The sequence below is a fragment of the Xiphophorus hellerii genome, chromosome 20, assembly GCF_003331165.1.
Source record: "Xiphophorus hellerii strain 12219 chromosome 20, Xiphophorus_hellerii-4.1, whole genome shotgun sequence".
Classification (NCBI taxonomy): domain Eukaryota; kingdom Metazoa; phylum Chordata; class Actinopteri; order Cyprinodontiformes; family Poeciliidae; genus Xiphophorus; species Xiphophorus hellerii.
This window is the reverse complement of record NC_045691.1, coordinates 30,456,655-30,477,248: the sequence shown is the minus strand read 5'-3', so window position 1 is coordinate 30,477,248 and position 20,594 is coordinate 30,456,655. Positions and strand designations below refer to the sequence as shown.

At 40.0% G+C, this 20,594-nt stretch overlaps 2 protein-coding genes across 2 annotated transcripts in view; both read left to right on the top strand.

The window, feature by feature from the left end:
* iqsec1b (IQ motif and Sec7 domain ArfGEF 1b) overlaps nucleotides 1-2,676 on the top strand; it is a 78,690-nt gene extending 76,014 nt beyond the window's left edge. Inside the window, exon 14 of the mRNA XM_032548570.1 lies at nucleotides 2,407-2,676. Coding sequence (XP_032404461.1) covers nucleotides 2,407-2,438 — 32 coding nt within the window. The 3' untranslated portion in view covers nucleotides 2,439-2,676. The remainder of the gene's footprint in view (nucleotides 1-2,406) is intronic.
* A 1,756-nt stretch (nucleotides 2,677-4,432) lies between these two features.
* acad9 (acyl-CoA dehydrogenase family, member 9) lies at nucleotides 4,433-17,884 on the top strand. The gene is made up of 18 exons (XM_032548590.1): nucleotides 4,433-4,711; nucleotides 5,270-5,363; nucleotides 5,458-5,559; nucleotides 6,326-6,432; nucleotides 6,529-6,629; nucleotides 7,278-7,356; nucleotides 7,464-7,635; nucleotides 9,269-9,342; nucleotides 9,434-9,509; nucleotides 9,999-10,069; nucleotides 10,678-10,797; nucleotides 10,876-11,004; nucleotides 12,723-12,802; nucleotides 13,718-13,844; nucleotides 13,959-14,036; nucleotides 15,171-15,299; nucleotides 15,995-16,067; nucleotides 17,332-17,884. The coding sequence occupies exons 1-18, from the start codon at nucleotides 4,532-4,534 to the stop codon at nucleotides 17,430-17,432; spliced, it is 1,893 nt and encodes a 630-aa protein (XP_032404481.1). The 5' UTR covers nucleotides 4,433-4,531; the 3' UTR covers nucleotides 17,433-17,884.
* The last annotated feature ends 2,710 nt before the right edge of the window (nucleotides 17,885-20,594 follow it).

Sequence of the window (20,594 nt, the reverse complement as noted above, 5' to 3'; positions counted from 1 at the left end):
TTCAGTTAAACTCTCAGTAGAGCTGCACATGAGGGGGCCGTAGTTAGGAACCAGTGCGGCGCTGGTCGTAGGTCACCGGATGCCCGTCCGTGTTGACGACGTCGGTCATCCGCTGGGGTCTGCTGAGTTTGGAATTGGCCGTCGCTCGCTCGCTCCCGGCTGTAAACCGCTCCGCTTCTCTTCTTTTCAAGTCAAACGAGTTTTAAAAGTAAAACTCTTGAGTTCCGCGTTGCTCCGCTACCTCGAAGGGTTCGACAGGTTTGCGTTTTGAAGACGCCACCGCCGAGTCGCCGTCACGGCGTGACCATGGCGGCCAGCAGCGCCTGTGTGCTTTCCTCGCTTCAGAAAGCAGTTTTATATCAGCGACCCAGCAGACATATTATGGGACAGCTGGATGCCTCTGTAGCATTTTCAGTGGCTAGAGTGACGAATATCAGCACATGACGTCTGTCATTTTTTTTAATGTAAGTTTTTTTGTTGTTGTTTTACTTGTTTTGTCTGATTTTATTTGTCCGGTGGATCCTAGCGGTTTTGTTTGTCCTGCGGTGTTTTAGTGCAGTCGGCGTCCACGTGGATTTGGACGCGGTGAACCCCTTCCACACCGAGACAAACACTCGGCGTGGGGCGCTGTGTTCCCAAAACTATCTCGGTTAATTAGAAACATAAAAGAGTGCTAGAACAGAATTACAGAAGAGGTGTGTTTTACTTGGATTTCATAAAAAAGGCATACAAAAAGTAGAGCATCACCAAAGTGGAGAATCAATGTTACCACCGTTCACTGCAGGTCCAGCCGCTGGTTTTTCTGGATGTTTCTACCATCTTTGAACGTACAAACTGAAAAAAAATTTTTTTTGCCCGTTTTCTACTTCAAGCTCAGTCAGATTGGAAGGAGAGAGTCTGAACATTAGTTTTCAGGTCTTCACTGCAAAAACACTAAATCTTCTTTGTCTACAATGCAAATATCTTTGCTCACCTGAAATAAGACTAAACTAACTAGCAACTTTTCAGCAAGATATAGGAGAGAGTTTCAAGTAAATATTTCCTTAATATTGATGAAAACATTCTCCATTGATCAGATTATTTCACTTATGACAAGAAATTTTCCAAATAATCTGCCAATGGAACTAGAACTTTTTTTAAATCAATATTAAGAAATTATTGACATAAGACAAGCTCCTACATCTTGCTGAGGAATTACTTCTAATTTAGCTTTGTCTTATTTAAAGTGATCTAAGATGTTTGCTCTAGAAACTAGACCAAAATTGCGTGGTAAGTTTTTGTGTTTTTGAAGTGTGGGTAAAGGTCCACCTCCATTCATGCTCTAGATTGTAAAACCTTCACAAGAACTTTCCCACCTGTAAATCACACCACTGATGTAGCTTTTCAGAGGAACTCTCTTATATTTTCACCATCTTTATCTTTGGGTTACATTGAGACTACTCGATTTCTTTTTTTTTCTTCTTCTTTCTTCCATTCCACCAACTAATTTGCTCTAAACCTTTTAGTAGACACATTTTAGACCAATCGTCTTATTTAAAAGCACGCGTCTGAAAATTCACTTTCCAGCAGCCTTTGTTCCATTTCAAGTAGACAAACAAACAAAAAAATTCAAAGCTTCAAGTTTTCCTCACCGGTCCAATAATTCCCATTCAGTGGTTTACAAGAAATACTATAAAAAATAATAATAAAGTAATTGATAGAAAGTATATGCGTCTGTGCAATAAAGACTTTAATGCTGTGGCAAAGATGACGCCACAAATCAACGACGTTATTCAAAAAGCCCGGTGAAAATATCGTATGCCTGCTTTATGGGAGGAAACACTGAAACACAAACTTCATGATGCTCATGTTCTGTGGAATCCGTAATACGCCGTCATTGTTCTGAGTATAAAAGTAACGAAACGGATTCACAAAGCTGGCCTCCCGCAGAGCGGCTTGGTCCGGCGTCAGTCATGCTAGCTCTAGCTAAGCTAACGAAGGGGTTTCAAACCGAATCTCAGCAACCTGTCCAAATTCAGAGTGAGATGCTTTGCTGCAAGCCGTTGATGCCTACGTTTTCTTTGATCTGTCCGTTTTTTTTTGTTTTTTTTTATTCTTATTGTTTTCTATCATCAGCATGTGCGACTAAAACAATCTGGTTTATCTCTGTTGCTTGTTTACATGTAGACTATTTCTGCCGTGTCATCCGGTCTTGTCACTCCGACGCGCTCCTGTTCACTCTTTGCACATTGCGACACGTTGCTGAGTGTGAAAAGCTGCTGGTAATTTAAACGTATGATGTGGAGCAGTTTGGAAATGGATGGTATGTTGTTGTTTTTTTTTTGTGGTAGCAAAGAATGATAAATGCTTGTACATACTCTGTAAATTATACTTTTAACTAGGTATAATTATTATCAATGTCTACAGGTGTATTGAAAGTGCATCCCTGCTCCCCCTGACTTCCACATAATCACAGAGCTGCTGCTGTTTGCCTCTGATGCGACTGAATTATCACGAGGTCCAGGAACGTCACACGGTCTTCATGCTCCTGACCTTTACTTCTATTCTCCTTCTCTTGCGGTCGAGCGTGGAAGTTGAAGGGAAGGCGCTCTGTTTGGAAGTAGACAAATTCCCTGTTAATGTAAAACCAGTCCTGTGACGATTATGGAGAACATAATAAAATGATGCACTATAAGAGCTGAAGTGCCTCTTTATTTTACTTATGGTTGATGTGAATGACTGTATGAGCTCTTCCTTCAGCTAAGCATGGGCTGGTTACCAGAGTCATGATATATAGTGGGTTTTTTGCATCCATATAAAATCAAAATTTATCCAATTATTAGATTTGATAGCTGAACTGGGTGTTCCTAGTGTATCTGCAGGGTAGATCAGCCTAGAAATACTTTCCAGTTTGGTGAGAAATATTTCTATTTATTTCAAACAAGCAAAAATAAGAAAAGAAAACTAATTATGATGCCCAATTGACATGCAATTTTACATTATTTGCTCAAAACAGGAGCAGGTAGAAGATACAAGATCTTATGATTTCCTGCCCCTCTCGCACTCATCACCCCACTTTAATGTATTTATGTGTAAATATAAAATCTCCGTGTCCACTTATTCAAATTAGTTTTACGTTTTTGAAGTCAGTCATTTCTAATTCTGACTTATCTTTTATTTATATACACACCCAGATATTTGACATTGGCTTTTACAGGATTAGTGACCTACCTACAGGTAGGTACATGACAGTCTATTAAAGGCAAATTTTCACATTTGTTTAAATTTAATCTAAGACCTGAAGCCTTCGAAAATGCTTCAACAAATTAGAGAATTTTAGAAACTTCATTCAGGTTGTTTGAGAAGATGGACTGATAGAAAACTCGGTTGATCTTAAATCTTTGCAAGATTTGGGATGCAAACACGCTGAGCTGTTTGTATCTTCCTAAAATGTTTTAATTACATTAACAATATATATATTTTTCCCAACCAAAATTGATACAAAGGTTTGAACATAAATTCATGCTTCATCAGATCGAAGGCTTTAGAAGTCTAATTCAAAACCTTCATTTTCAACCTTAGTGGTTATAGCCAATTAGGTCCAAAATAAGGTGAATATGTACTTTTGGAAATCCAGATTGTCAGAAATAATTTGGAACGTGCCGGATTTTAATCTGTTAGCAAAAATGCAGGACAGGAGTTTGCAATCATTATTTAATAGTGTGACAGGTCTTAAAATCATCAAGAAGAGCTGGATCTTTCCCACATTAGGCATGACTGTAACAATACCTTGTTTCATAGTGTGTGTTAGGCAGTCATGATCTAATATTTATTAAAGCATTCCAAACCGGGGTTCTGATATAAACTAAAAAAATGTCTGTAAAAGTTACTTCCAGGTCTAAAGTAAAAAGTGGTGTCCTTCAGTCAGCAATGTTTCTCACTGTTTTGTCAATGTCATTGTGTTTTCTTAATTTGTAATTGTGCTTAGGCATTACGGTTTTGCTGTTGTGTTTATTAATATGTAGTTGTGCTTAGTAATTGTAAGTTGGGCTGATAAAGCAGTGAGGTTGGGCTAGTGTTGCGTAGCAAAGTCACATTTTCTGTTAAAGAAATAATCTGTTTACACGCTCTCCAAACTCAGTAACTTTCGTGACGAGCAATCTAGTCATTGAGTTCCGGTGAAGAACATAAAAACAAAACTAACAATAAAACTTTTTGAGTGTCTTTAGAAATAGTTTTACGTTTAAAAAAAAAAAAAAAGAGTTTTTCGAAATGGTTTCAAGTTTTAAGAAAAAAGTTGGGGTTTTTTTAAATAAAAAAAAAAGAAAAATAAGAACAAATGAGGGAGAAGAAACTTGGCAATGGTCTAAGATGGTCTATTTTTAAAAAAAATCTTTTTGGACATATATTTTACGAGGGACACTGAAAGCAACTCCGGTGAAAATACCGACGTCATCAACACGCGTCAGAGACGGGTGAAAGGGCACTCCGCCAGTGTTTGATCAAGCAAGTGCACGGAGGTTGGTATAAGGTTTACGCGCTTCAAAGTATAATGAACGCGAACGGCTTCCTCGCGTTATCCAGAGCTTTTCCACGCGAAAAGAACAGACTCGTCTGTCACGCGTGGCACCTGGGGAAACAGACGCTGCGTGTTCAGCAGCGGAGGACGATCAGAACTCATCCAAGGAGTCTGGCCTACGCCAAGGATCTGTTCCTGGGTCAGATCAACAAGGTAACGGAGGGGGTCGTCTTTAGATGCGTGACAGCTGACACTCAGCAGTGTCGAACTCCACTGGTGTCAATGTGACTTTATTGGACAGACCAACAAAAAGCAAGAAATACATGATGTTTACTTCCTCTGTGCTCTTGACACTCCGAAAAAAATAAAATAAATGCTTTCAGAAGCAACCAAACACTAAGTAGTCTTAATGTGAAGCTTAGAAAGTTAACCTGCAACAGTAATAGCTCACATTTTGAGTCAACCAGGTCAAGAAAACTCACCAAAAACCTGAAATTATGTTCAATGAAAGAATAAAAAATAAGCAGCAGGCTCACGAAGGCACATTAAAAATGTCTATAGTCCAGCTTTTAGTCTATGTATTCATCTTCAGTTACTTTTACTTGAGTAAAAATACTTTGACGTAGTGCTACTCTTACTTGAGTACAATCTTTGGGTTCTGTACCCACCTCTTTAAACCATTATTTTTTTAAAAATGACAACAAAACAACTGAAATTCACAATTTAGATTTACGAGACGGCATTTGGAGTCATGGTATTTGTCTCCTCCAGGCTGAGGTCTTCCCTTATCCAGAGATTGGAAACGATGAGCTGGAGGAGGTCAAGCAGTTTGTTGCGCCAGTGGAGAAGTTCTTCAACGAGGAAGGTGAGAGAGGAGGATCTGAAGTGCTGCAGTCAGCTGGTCATCAAACAATTGTCTTAAGTGTCGTCTCTCTCTCCACCCCTCCCCACAATTCCAGTTGATTCAGCGAAAATAGATCGAGAAGCCAAGATCCCAGCAGAGACTCTGAACGGCCTGAAGGAGCTGGGCTTGTTTGGAATCATGATCCCTGAGGAATATGGTGAGATGGTGGCATCGCAGCAATACACACTTTCCCCCCCCCTCATTCTTCAACTAGTTTTAAAGAAAGAATTTACTTCTAGAAGTATTTTTCTTACACTGTACTTTTTTTTACTTTTACTTGAATACTTTTATCATAAAGTATCTCTGCTCTTACGTGAGTAAATATTTCTGGATTCTCGACCCACTGAATGAAGAACAAACATGTTTTAACCAAACATTCACCAGACCAGACACACACCTGCAGTTTTTGTTACAATACCATAAGTTCTGTATTGTGAAAAATGTTTATTTTGTGTGACTTTGGTTATTTTGTAATTATGGTATTTATATAAATTATTGTGAATTTCGTCTTTAAAATTACAAATATTCCAAGAAAGTGATTTGGAAATTTATTGTTTTTCCTTTTTTGCCAGATTCCATTGTTGTTGTTGTTTTTTTGTCATTTAAATACCAAAACTTCCACTTATCTTCATATTTTGGTCGGTCTGATGGTGCAATTATTAGACATTAAATAATTTAGATTTTCACTCAGTACTTGAGTCACTTTTTTTTACCCAACACTTTTTTTTACTCTCACTCAGGCAATTTTTGGATGGCTACTTTTTACTGTCACTTGAGTAAAAATATGTTAAAGTAGTGCTACTCTTACATGAGTACAATTTTCGGGTCCTTCCCTAAAGTGAAGTAGTGCAGAAAAGTAAGCAGATAATCCTCAACGTCACCAGATGTGTTCTTATAAAAATCTCTTGTCTCCCTAATCGCAGGTGGCCTCGGACTCTCCAACACCATGTATGCCCGGCTGAACGAGATCATCGCGCTGGACGGCTCTATTGCCGTCACTCTGGCTGCACACCAAGCCATCGGTCTGAAGGTAGCTGGTCGCTTGCCGCTTTGTTTGTCGAGTCTCGGTCTGCTGACTTAGTCGAACATACGGGACGTGTGCGTGCTAAGAGTCGTGTGGTTTCAGGGGATTCTGATCGCTGGGAACGAAGCCCAGAAGAAGAAATATCTGCCCAAGCTGGCTTCAGGAGAACACATCGCCGCTTTCTGCCTTACAGAACCCGGCAGGTACAGATCCTGACAACTCCTTCATGACCGGGTCCAGAGTTTCCTCTGAAGCTTTTTTTTTTTTTTTTTTGTATACTTATAAACATGAAGAGCCGGCTGCACTGAACCCCATTGAAAACCTCCTGGTTATTCCAACAAATATTGATTTCTGAACTCTTCCTGAGTGAAAACATGACATAAATATGGACTTGTTTCCTTTGCGTTATTTGAGATTTGAAAGCGCTGCATCTTTTTTGTTATTTTGACCATTTTTCATTTTATGCAAATAAATACAACATTTTAGCTTTGAAATTTCAGAGACATGTTGTCAGTTGTTCATAGAATAAAAGAACAATGTTCGTTTTACTCTAACATGTACCTAGAAAAAGTCAAATCAGAGAAACTGGTAATTCTAAGTATCGGCTGATAATCGACCAACCAAAACTAAGGAATTCGGCACCAATAAATCAGCTGGTTGATAAATCTGTTCAACTCCTAATGTCTACAAAAGTCTTTGACTTTAAGGTGACCAGTCAGATGATTTTAGCAAAAAAAAAAAAAACAACTTCCAAATATTCAGACTTGAGCTTTTTTTTTTTTTATTGGTCTTCTTAGGATAGCAGCTTCACACTGCCAACCAGCTTCATGTTTGTTTTCTCTTCCCTTCAGTGGAAGCGATGCGGCTTCCATTCAGACTCGGGCGACTCTGTCTGAAGACGGAAAACATTACCTGATCAACGGTTCCAAGGTGACGCACATTAATTTTACAAAAAAAAAAAAAAAAAACCTCTCCCAGCATGTCCCCTATTTATGTGGAGCGACTCTTGAGCTCCTCGTTCGTTCTCTTGTTTTCAGTTTTGGATTTCAAACGGAGGCTTCGCAGACGTCATGACGGTGTTTGCTCGGACCGAAGTGGAAGTAGACGGTGCGAAGAAAGACAAGATTACTGCCTTCATCGTGGAGAAGGCTTTTGGGGGCATCAGCAGCGGCAAACCTGAAGACAAACTTGGCATCAGGGGTTCCTACAGTAAGCCGTTCATTCATACCAGGCAACGGGTTATGTGGCGTTTAGGCCGTATTACCTCTGCTATGCAAAAGTATTCATACCCACGGAAAAGTTGTACATCTTGATGTGCTACAATCACAAACATCATGGTTGTACCTTGATGTAATCCTACCCTTCCTTTTGGAAGGTAAAGAATTTGAAAAGAGATTTTGCTCAAAGTAAACAGAGGTTGTGCACCCAGTCAAACTAAGTTCGACTGATTTTCATTGAAGAAAGAGCAAAACTTGTCTGTAGATGCTTAAAGCTGAAACACACTTCAAGGTATTTTACTTCCATGCATGCTGCTATGCTTTCATATAAACATATTTTATTTGCTAAAAAAAAGTCAAACCACGTATTGGTTTCTTTTTGTCTTCACAATGCTTCGGATTTCTCTGCTGCCACTTCAGAGAAAACGACGGGATCCGTCTCCTGAAGTCTCGTTCGTAAAAGCTCACATTTGCACAAAACGGGTCCTGAAACGTGTGTGTGCGCTGCTTTCCACGCAGAAGATTGTGATTCATAAAAAACAAACTTGACGCGAAACTAATATTACCGAGGTGTTTTGCATCGGAAATGTATGGCTTCCTGTGGGTGTGTTGAGTGCAGAACCTGAGGCGGAACCTCGTGCGAAAACGTTTAGGTATAGCTGTGTACAGCTCCTGGGAGTAGTGATGGACTCTGACCTGAACCTCCAGAGCCACATAAAGACAGTTACAAAGTCGGCCTTCTATCACCTGAAGAACATTTCCAGGATTAAAGGACTAATGTCTCAGCAAGATCTAGAGAAATTCATCCATGCGTTCATCTTCAGTCGTATTGATTATTGCAACAGCGTCTTCACAGGTCTGTCCAACAAATCAATCAAACAGCTGCAGCTGATCCAGAATGCTGCTGCTCGCGTTCTCACTAAAACCAGGAAGATAGAGCACATAACACCAGTTTTAAAATCCCTCCACTGGCTCCCTGTAGCTCAAAGAATAGACTTTATAATACTGTTGTTAGTTTATAAATCACTGAACGGCTTAGCACCACAATACATTAAAGATCTGCTGTTGTTGTATCAACCTTCCAGACCTCTCAGGTCTTCTGGTTCTGGTTCTGCTCTGCATCCCCAGAACCAAACGAGGAGAAGCAGCTTTCAGCATCTATGCACCACAAATTTGGAACAAACTTCCAGAAAACTGTAAAACAGCTGAAACACTGACTTCCTTTAAATCTCAACTGAAAACCCACCTGTTTAGGATTGTATTTGAAACGTAATCAATTACAAATTTAACCTGACTTAATGCTTTGTTTTGATTATTGATTCTATGTTGCTTTGTGTTTCTGTGTTTGTAATGATGTAAAGCACTTTGAAATGCCTTGCTGCTGAAATGTGCTATACAAATAAAATTTGATTGATTGATTGATTGAGCTGTGGTTTATCAGGAAAATTGCCTGCTGGTGTGTGTTTGTACGGTTTTGTAAATCTGATTGTGTGTGTGTGTGTGTGTGCACACGTCGTTTCTACCTTTTGACCAAACATACTTTTTTAATGAGTCCTGCAGTTCTCTATAAATGAGAACCCTGATACTAAGCGATGATTATAGCATCATTGTTCTTTGTTTTGAAGCGTGTGAAGTGTCCTTTGACAACGTTCCTGTTCCTGTGGAAAACGTGATTGGAGAAGTAGGAGGCGGATTCAAGGTAAACTGCTCTGTTTTCAGGCTAACTTGTATTCATATGTTGTTGTGGTTTTTTTTTTCAGTTTTAATGAAGTTCTGTCTTTGTTCAACAGGTCGCCATGAACATCTTGAACTCTGGGAGGTTCAGCATGGGCAGTTCTTGTGCTGGAATGATCAAAAAGCTGATGGGTAAAAAAAAAAATATATATATATATATACATACAGTACAGTACAGACCAAAAGTTTGGACACACCTTCTAATTCAATGAGTTTTCTTTATTTTCATGACTATTTATAAGGCAATAAATCCCACTTATTAACCTGACAGGGCAGGTTGACCTATGAAGTGAAAACCATTTCAGGTGACTACCTCTAGAAGCTCATCAAGAAAATGCAGAGTGTGTGCAAAGCAGTGATCACAGCAAAAGGTTGCTACTTTGAAGAAACTAGAATATAAGGGGTATTTTCAGTTGTTTTACACTTTTTTGTTTAGTGCATATTTCCACATGTGTTATTCATAGTTTTGATGCCTTCAGTGTGAATCTACAATGTCAATAGTCATGAAAATAAAGGAAACTCATTGAATTAAAAGGTGTGTCCAAACTTTTGGTCTGTACTGTATATATATATATATACTCCCAGAAACAGAAGTGGTGAATGTTTTATTTTTTTCTTTAGTGTTGACCTCAGAGTACGCCATCAGCAGGAAGCAGTTTAACAGAAGCCTAAGTGAATTTGGGATGATCCAGGTAGGGCGCATGCAGGTTTCCCTTCACGACTCCTGGTGCAGAGTACTACAGTAACTAGTTACATTTACTTGTGTAAGGTTTTTTTAAATGTACTTTTAGGAGTATTTTTACTGTACTTTTTACTTGACTTTTGCTTGAGTAATTTTATTATGAAGCATTTCTACCCTTACTCGAGTAACATTTCTGGAATCTCTACGCACTGAATGAAGAGCAAACGTGTTTTAACCCAAAATTGACCAAATAAAGACACACACCTGTTGTTTTTGTAAATTTTCATAATTTAGTTTTTTGTTACTGTCGTTTTGGTCCTTAAAATTCCAAAATTTCCACTGAACTTCATATTTTGGTCCGTCTGATGATGTACATTTTAAATATTAAATGATTGATAATTTCAGGGACTATCACATCCTAAACCAAGGTTACTCAGTGCTTTATGCGATATACATTTTTACTCTTATTTGAGTCACTTCATGGCTGGATACTTTCTACTTTTGCTGGAGTAAAAAAAAACAATACGTTGAAGTAGTGGTACTTTTAATCAAGTACAGTCTTTGGCTACTCTGCTCGCCTCTGCATAACGCCATGCTTCGACTCGTTTGTTTTTGCAGGAGAAGTTTGCTCTGATGGCCATCAACGCCTTTGTGATGGAGAGCATGGCGTACCTGACTGCGGGGATGATGGATCGACCAGGAGTCCCAGATTGTTCGTTAGAGGCCGCCATGGTTAAGGTTGGACAGCCAGACGTCGTTCATGTCAAACCCAATAATAACCAAACACACAGGTCACAGTGTGAACATTGCGCGCAGGTCTTCAGCTCAGAGGGAGGCTGGATTTGTTGCAGTGAGGCTCTGCAGGTCCTCGGAGGTCTGGGCTACACCAAGAACTACCCGTTTGAGCGCTACGTCAGGGACTGTCGCATCCTGCCCATCTTTGAGGTGTGTTGGCCAACAGGATGGTGATTTCTTTTCTTCTTCTTTTTTTTTTTTTTTTTTTAAATAACTGACGGACAACTAGCTAACCTCTTGCCCAAAATGAAAAGATTGTCCTTCTTGACTTTATAACATTTGGTTTAGATGAACAAAATGTTCGTCACGCGTCTACATCGATGAGTAGCGAATCCGGATGAAGTACGTCGGGCCTTTAGTCCACAGTTAGCCACCAGGACTAGAAGAGAGACAAAGTAGTACCAAGCGTAGTATCTATAGGAGGACAACATGTTATTGCTGTATGTGACCAGCAGGTGGCAGGTGACTTTGTAACTTGAAGCTCTAGAGCAGTGGTTCTTAAATTTTTTGAGGTACCGAACCCATCAGTTTCATATGCGCATTCACCAAACCCTTCTTTAGTGATAAATAAAATAATTTTTTTTTCCAAATTCAAGACATACAGTACAGACCAAAAGTTTGGACACACCTTTTAATTCAATGAGTTTCCTTTATTTTCATGACTATTGACATTGTAGATTCACACTGAAGGCATCAAAACTATGAATAACACATGTGGAAATATGCACTAAACAAAAAAGTGTAAAACAACTGAAAATACCCCTTATATTCTAGTTTCTTCAAAGTAGCAACCTTTTGCTGTGATCACTGCTTTGCACACACTCTGCATTTTCTTGATGAGCTTCTAGAGGTAGTCACCTGAAATGGTTTTCACTTCATAGGTCAACCTGCCCTGTCAGGTTAATAAGTGGGATTTATTGCCTTATAAATAGTCATGAAAATAAAGAAAATCCATTGAATTAGAAGGTGTGTCCAAACTTTTGGTCTGTACTGTAGGTATATGTTTTTTAGCTGGTGCACAAAATGAGCTGTGCATGAACGTCACTTTGCTCAAAGAACAAAACCATGAACTCACAGCAAGTTACAGTATTACTTTATTCTGGCCCCCCAAAAAATATTTCGGCCCCATAAAAGAATTTCAGCCCCCAAAAATATTTTTTTACTATTTTACTAATTAAAAATAAATTTGGATTTTTTTCAAAGAATTATTTTTTTTTTTAATGACTTAATTTTTTTTATTTTAAATTTAATTTGTTTTTTGTCATTTTGAATCCACAAAATACTTTTTTGGGGCCAGAATAAAGTGTTGCACAAATGACATACCTGCAGTTCAGAGAGGCGTGGCTTCACCTTGGCAAGTGCATCTTCAGAGCAAAGTCTGTTCATTTTCTTCTTTTTTTGCTCGACATATTTAGTATGGATTAAAATATTAAGAAAGAAACCACGCGACGTACAACTACGACAGCCGCTGATACTGCGCGCACTAAATGCCCCACAGCCCTGATTGGCCGAGCAATGTAACATGATCCTCTGCAGCAAGTGATGGCCAAGCGGGGCGTGTCATCACGACTTCACACAAGTGTGTCTTTACCTCCGCAGCCGAACCCCTGAGACCGACTCATCGAACCCCTGGGGTTCGATCGAACCCAGGTTAAGAACCACTGGGCTAACGTTTCTTTCTTGATGCGTTTCTTTCTTCACCACATTTGAATCACATTTTTGAAATGTGAACAAAAAATGAGTGCCAGAAAAATCTGAATCTTTTCTCTGCCACAGTGAACAAGTTCCAACACGCTGCCGTTTTTCTAGCTGTGAGTGTTTTTAGCAGTAAACAACGTCAGAACAGCAAGCCTGCCGTTTGTGTCCAGGGGACCAACGAGATCCTGAGGATGTACGTGGCGCTGACCGGGATGCAGTACGCCGGCAACGTGCTCACGGGAAAAATCAAGTACGTATAAAACGCCACAGCGTGGGTCAAAATTATTCACACCCCTCATATGATTAAAGTCATATTTATTTTTCATGTTGGTGGAGTTTTCCACTTGTTATTGACGGGAATATAATTTTTTTTAACATGCCATTTTGTCTTAATATGTAATTAAAAAATGTTTAAATTACGCTGAAAAGAGACAAATCTCTCTGAACAGAAATCTGTTCATAAATATATTTATTTATGTTATTAACTTATTTTGAACAGACAAAAAGTAAAAACCAGGAAAAATAAAAATGAAAACAAATGATCATGCCTAATTCACAGCCAGTTTTATATATATCTCATTTCTTGTCACAAACAAGACTTTTGGTTGAATAAAAATACATTTTCATCCACCTCTGCCAGTGATATTGTTAATTTTGGGTCGACTTGTAAAGTAAGGATGCTTAAATTTGTTTAAACGACATATTAAAATCATAAAAAACCATCGGCTTTGATTCTCCTTGTGTTTCTAATTACTAAATGAACTCGTACATCAGAGGAAATAGGTGAGTTTTGGTGGTTTGTCGTTTACCGTCTCTGAAAACATTTTCGCAGCTGCCGCACAATTTCACGGCGAGTAAAAAGTTTGCATATATTTGCGCGAACTTTCACGCCCATAGTTATTCACACACATGCTGATTTGTGTGTAAAATATAGCGTCACACGTTTGTCTAAGCACGATTTCTACACGAGGCCGAACTGGTCATCGTTCAGTCGAAACCTGTTTTCTCTCGACACCTTCTCGCCGCTCTCCTGTTGTCGGTTTGTTTCTCAAACAAGCCGACCTTTGAAAGCAACAAAAGGAGTTAAACATGCAAGTCGGTGAATACTTTTTTCTAGGCGCTGTGTCTTAGAGGCGATGTTTTTGTCTCGTCTTCCCCCTCTCAGGGAGATGAAGAAAGGAAATGTGTTCATGGCCATGAGCATGGCTGGGAAGAAGCTGAGGACGTCACTGGGAGGATCGGTGGACCTCGGCCTGACGGGGAAGGACGGGGTGGTTCATCCCAGCCTGGAGGTGAGGAGCTGCTTCCACCTCAGCAGGATCTCTTTTCTTTCTTTTCTTTTCTTTTCTCGTCTTCGTCCAGGCGGTTTTCCGGGACCTCTGTGACTTCCTGTTTCTGTCTCGAAGGAAAGCGCTAAGAAACTGGAGCAGAATGTGAGCCTGTTCGGGACGACGGTGGAGAGCCTTCTGTACAGATACGGAAAGGTATTTTGATTTTCTAATTTCTTGAAATGGATGAACAGACGGACGCTTGGTATTTGGTCCTGTCGTTCCCTTAGAGAAAATCCAACCAGTCTTTTGTAACAGACTGAGCCGTGCAGGGTGGCAGCATGTTGCAGGAGCTCTGTATTTTCTTTGGGGTTTTATCTTATGTTATTCAACAATAGCTTTGCTTTTGTTTCTTCTTGTTTTGGATTCTGCGCAGTCGCACTGATTTCTGGCAATACTTTTCTGTTTAATTAATTTCCCTTTGGGATCAATAAAGTATTTTTGAATTCCGAATATCAATAAGTAAGTGCTCAAATTTGGTAAACGAAGTTTTTTTGGGATACAGAACCCAGTATGAGAAGATCGCGGGTCTAAACGCGACGTCCGTTGAATCGAGGTCGTTTTTATCTTCTTACCAAACTGTTTTATCTCTACAAAACTTTTTAATTTCTCTGTGTCCCTCTTTCTAATGAACATTTTGCGCATGGCACTGTTATGTTTGGATGACACATTTGTGTTACAGTAATGACATCACTAGAGCCCCGCCCACTCAGAGAAGAAGCTAAAAAGTGTTAGCTCATTGCTCCAGCTTCTCCCTGTGAATGACAGAAGATTGAAACCGGATCCGCTGCCCGTTCACAGCCACACAAGACGTGTTTGAAAACCTACAGGAAGTCCTCGCCACAAAACAGGAAGTGACTAAAAAGTCCTTTGTCTGCTCAGGCCGATTGTAATCATACTGTTTGTTTTTAGGGGGTTTTTTTTCTCCCGTCAAATGAATTTGCTTTTTGGAGACCTAAACATTTACAAAAACTCACCAAGCTCTGCATTTGTGCATAGCAGAATGATAAATTACAAATACTCGTCATTTGCACACAGTTGACTCTAAATCACACATGCATCATCCGTTTTACATCAAACCGAATACAAATAACATTTCCTAAGAAGCCAATTGGATAATAATGGAATGTGACTCCAGTGCGCCCCCTGGATTATTCCTGCAATTCCATCTCCCTGACACATTGTCCAGTCTGCACCAGGTTGTTGTTTTTTTTTTTGCTCCCTCTGTACTCGTCAGTTTTAAAGAGTCGAGGCTTCATATCGTTCCGTTTCTTCTAAACCCGATTTCAGAGCATCGTGGACGAACAGCTCGTCCTGAAGAGGGTGGCGGACGTCCTGATCAACCTCTACGCCATGACGGCCGTCCTGTCCAGAGCCAGCCGCTCCATCAGCATCGGCCTCAGGAATCACGACCACGAGGTGTGTGTCGGCCTAGAGCCGTTACAGCTGGGCTCCGCGCAGACCGTATGAGCAGTTAACGTCTTACCGTCCAATCTGATGGCTTTCTTTTAAAAAAAACAAAACAATCCCAGCTACTCTCATCCCCCAGAAAAAAAGTCCACCTTTAATTTAAGTCCATTTGTTCTGCAGGAAAATTTCATTTGCCAAAAGAATCAAAAATTGATTCTCATGATTCGCATTGAAAACTAAGATCTGACCTGCTGCATTTCCAGCAGAGAAGAGTTCATTTGTCCTCCTTCCAAAGGTGGATTTGTCTCGTTCAGTGGGAAATTTTCCCACTGCGGTATAACGTTGATGTATCTAAAGTGTTTCCCACATTTTACTCCGTTCTGGAGAGATTTGAAAATGGCTGCCCAGTCGCCTCCCATCCAGTCTGATGCAGCTGGAGAAGAACCGCCAACAGATGCGTGTGCTGAGCTCGTGGCGTCGCATTCAGGAAGACTTGAGGCTTTAATTGGATGAACAGAGTGTGAAGCAAAGTCTGTGAATTCTTGTGTAAACATATTATTATTTATTTATGTCAATTTTAATAAGTTTGCGAAACACTGAAAAACCTCCCGGATGCACTGCAGAGCGGATTGGTGCTTTTTAAAAAAATGATTTCTTTCGTTTTATTTCTCTAAATCCTGCTGCGATGTCGTCGCTCCTTCCAGGTGCTGCTCGCCAACACATTCTGCAACGATGCCTTCTTCAAGAATAATTACTCGATGGTTCAGCTGCAGAAACGTAAGTAGAAGCTGCTGTACAGTGGTACAGTGACGGGAAGTTCGGCTCTCGTATGTTTTTTGCTCAACTTTGCAAATCTGAATGTTTTGTTACGTTAATAAATTCTTGTCCTTTTAGTGATTTTTTTTTTTTTTTTCTTTTCTGGAAAGTCTGATAGACACATAAATTTAGGAAGGTCTTCTGTTTGGGTGGGGGGGAAAGCAGGCATTTTTACTTTTGTGTAATATTTTATTCAAACTTAACTTTTTTTTATTCAACACAAAAACAATTCATTCCTGTGTCTGGTGTGGAACGGAGCGCAGATTCTTGCTGCGGATCAACATCGACACCCTGAGACAGTTGATCCTACCCAGCCAGTGCCGAGCAGGAAATTGAGAGATTTTATTTCACGTTCAGCTTACCGAATCGATAGAGCTCGTTGTTTTAGTGTAATCATTTAATTCTAGTTCGACTGTATTTACTGGCTCAGGACAGACGGGGAAACGAGCCGCAGAGCGTTGCCGCCGTAAAAGTCTCCAATAGCTCCAAAAAGGAATCCTAGGTGTCTGAAAAAATGGATGGCATCAGAGTGCTTCTTTCAGAACCACAGCATCAGCCTTCAGATTGATGGAGGACGTCCGAAACCAAAACAAAATATTCACATAGCACCAATTCGCATCAAATAAGTCATTACAGTTCAGTCACACACACAGATTCCCAGCGATGCCGGTTGTCGATTTAGTTCAGTTTGTTATTTAAATGAATATATTGCCTTTCTAAAGAAACAGCAGGTTGCATTGACTCCTTTGACTTGCAGCATTCACTTCTCCAAATATGTATTATGGAAAAAAAATAGACTGATTTTAGAGTTTAGATCGAAAATCTTTTCATCAATCTCAATCGTAAACTGAACTTCACCGCATTCCTTAATCTCTAGGATGTTTCCCAAAAAGCTTAGTTACAGTGCAAACAGAGGTTTTTTTTTTCTGAACTTCTTTCAGCAAGGGCTTTCTGTTAGCCACAGGTTAGCTTTGTGCGGTGAGCTAATATTTGTCCTGGTAACTTGGCATGGCCCTCTTGGTTCCTTCCCCAGTTGTTTTCCTCAAAAACCACCAGTCATTTCACTTTGCAGTGACGCTCTACTTTGTGTTTGTGTTTTTTGTTTTTTTTACGCTAACGAACGTGACAAAATGTTCAAAGGATAGAGATATTTGTACAAGACTTGTTAATCTGCGCCATTAGTCCAGACAGATGAGAGTTAAACAAATGTGTTTCTCCTCCCCAGATTCTCCAGAAAACAACGACGCCAGCATCAAGAAGATCGCCCAGGCGGTTTTGGAGAACAGATCCTATATTTGCTCACACCCTCTTGAAAGAACATTCTGATTTCTCTCCTGCGACGTTAGATCCGCCTCTGTTTCTGTGGCCGGAGGAGAAACGTAGCATGGTTACTGTGTTTTATCAGCTGTGAGGTCGATGGAGAAAGCCGTCCTACCGGGAGAAAACTAGCCCAAGTGCTCTTTGACAAACCGTCAGTTGTTAAAAAAAATGTTCAAAATAAGCCAGTTTCTTAACAGAAAGTCCAGATTTCTTGTAAATTGCCGTGTGTAACATGTTTTAGGAGACGGATCATATGTGCTCCTCCCAGTCGGACTTGTTCTCTGAGAAAATTACGCTGGTGCTTTAATCATCAGTCCGAGCTAAGGAGTCTGCTGCTTCAAGAATGATTTGTGATGCTTATTTACGGTTCTAGTGAGCGGTGAACTCGCTTTGATATTTTTGTTGCAGCTGTCAGGGTTTGAGTCTTTCACAATAAAATGAGTAACTTTAAACAGAAAGCTGTTTCCTGGGAACTGCGTTGTTTCTGCTGCGTGCTGGCGGCTCCTTTAACCTTTAACCTTCCACAGCTTCACCACTGGCTGAGGAAAAGCCGGTAACACAGGATGAAAACAACCTTTGGTCTGAAATCTGACCTTTCTTTGGCACCCACAGGAAATGCTGTAACCCTGACACGTTGTAGTTTGAAAATACGCCAAAACGCCTCAACTCCACCAGTCATAAAAAGCACAGTCGTGACTGCAGAGCAGCGTCTTCCCTACCGTTATCCAGAGGAGGGCGCTCAAACGGACCAACGAGACTGGCCGCCCTCGAAGAAGATCACGATATATCAGTCGGTGTTCACAGTAAATGTTATTGATGGGGTTTTTTTCTTAGGGTTAGGGGTCAAATCACATAGTGAGCGATTTATGTCCCTGTAGTAACTGAACTGCGCACAGAGGTCGGCACAGAACCCATAAATTGTACTCAAGTGAGAGAAGCACCACTTCAACAGATTTTTACTCGGGTAAAAGTCAAAACATTAGGCGTCCAAGATATTACTCAACTAAAAGTAAAAAAGTATTTGGTCAAAAGTCTACTGAAGTGCTGAGTAACTGATCAAATTATCAATCGTTTAGTATTTAAAAATTATACCATCAGACGGACCAAAATATAAAGATAAGTGGAGAAATAACAAGGCAAAAGAAAAAGGTTCCACACCTTGCACGAGCTCATCCCAAATTTTCAAAAAGTGTCAGCTATTGTTAACCAAAGTTAACAATAGCAGGACGTGGGTGAGCAGCAGTCTTACTGTAGCGGAGCGCGGCAGATGCCACGGTCAGATTGCGGGATGCAAAAAGAAATAAAAATGCACGGAGCCGCGTGCAGAGTGGGGTGTAAATGACCCCGTCTCTTAAGACTGTGAGAGGATTAAACTGCCAATTTTTTTGCTTTAATGGCGGCAGCTTGATCTCCTGCAAGTATCAATCATGCACCAATTGCAGTTTTCTGGCCGATCACCAATATTTTAAAAAAAGCCCAACTGATTTTGGCCCACACCAATTTGTTTCTGTACTAAATACAGCATAAACGCTGCAAAGTCTTCCTACAGCAGTCTGACTATTGTGAAACGCAGCCCTCTCTGAGAGAGTTGTGGCGATAGAGAAGATCTGCTTCATGCTTAATTATGGACCGATTGCCAATCACCCAAAATGAAAGAAAATTGGCCGATCAATTTGCTCATCCCCATAAAGATTACTGCCGCTCATCCAAAAGGATCCTGTCAATCTTCATCAAACAGGCTGTACGTCAAACACACTGTTCTGAGGTAAAGATGGTGAAAGAAGAAGAAGAACGCCTGTTCACAGGTGGCGAGTTGGTCGTCTCCATGCAGTGCAACGCGACTTGCTTTTATAACCAAACGGCAGACAGATCCAGTGTCTGGACTGAGCTCTGGCTTTTCGGAGTGGTGACCTGGGAATCAAGAGCGCACACACCGTTGGCTTCAAGCGTTTAGCTCTTCCTGTTTACAGAAGAGATCATCTCTAAAAATGAACACGGGGTAAAAGCCTGCAGGAGTAAAAGTACCAAATGGAACGAGGGAATTACTCATTTCGATTGATTTCTTCTGCGAGAAAAGTTCTTTTCCAGTGTTGTGTGGGAATACTGGGCTGTTTTTGTGCAAACTGGCTGAAATTCCACCATCTGGAGCTTCCATCAAAAACATGTCAATAAGGGCCGGCAGCTCCCGCCCACACACACCCAATGGGAAATATTCTTGGACAGATAGCTCTGAACTCAGTCTACCGCAAGGAGTTAGGACTTTATGTCTTTTAGCTTTTAAAGATCATTTTATCCCATGTTTAAGAACCAGTTGAACCAAAAGAAAGCAAGGCCAGAGCAGAAGAACCACCACAGAGTTCTCGGTTCAGCTGTCTGAAATGAACTACAACAATCTGTTAATGTGGTAAAGGTACAGGATTTTTTTTTTTTAAAGGGTTTTCTATCAGAACTCTGTCGTGATGAATGCTTGGCTTTGATATTAAACACGTTGCTGTACCTGTGGGGATTTAATTACGAGACCTTAATAAGACACTTTACGAGCAGCCCCCTTAATGAAAAGTCTAAATTAAGTTTTAGAGCTTTCTATCTGAAGCACATGTGCTTCTTTTTTTTTTTTTTTTTATTCTACCCCGGCAGAGTAACGAGGGAATCTGAGATTGCAATAAAGTGCTTGTCATGTGTGTGAAACCTTATTGAAATGCCTTTCAGTATGTGGAGTGCTTCATCTAGCCCAAATAAAAATGAAAACCAACCAATTAGTCGCATTAAATAAAAATAATAATAATCTACATGCTTTGAACTTTTTTTTTTTTTTTTTTACTATTTTGTCACCACAAACTGCAGAGTACTTTGTTGGGATTTTATGCTACGAATCGACTCAGAGCCGAGGATGCATGTTTTGTGGTTTTCACATTTCGTTTGTGTGTAAAATCTGAAAAGTGTGGCGTGTATTTTTATTCAAGCCACCTTTCTCTGCGGGTGCAACTGCAGGGCATATTCTGAAAAAAAAAAATAAAGATAGATAGACAAATAGATAAATTATATAATTAAAATAATTGTATTATTTTACTGAATTATTATTAAATTATTTATAATTCATTATTATTATTATTTACAGTTACTTAATTCTAAATGTAGAATTAAATTTGATTTGTATATTATTTGTGT

Coding starts and splice junctions, on each gene's coding strand:
- acad9 (XM_032548590.1), top strand. CDS start 4,532: ATGAACGCGAACGGCTTCCTCGCGTTATCCAGAGCTTTTCCACGCGAA. Junction 7,357..7,463: donor ACCTGATCAACGGTTCCAAG/GTGACGCACATT, acceptor TCTTGTTTTCAG/TTTTGGATTTCAAACGGAGG. Junction 11,005..12,722: donor GCATCCTGCCCATCTTTGAG/GTGTGTTGGCCA, acceptor GTTTGTGTCCAG/GGGACCAACGAGATCCTGAG.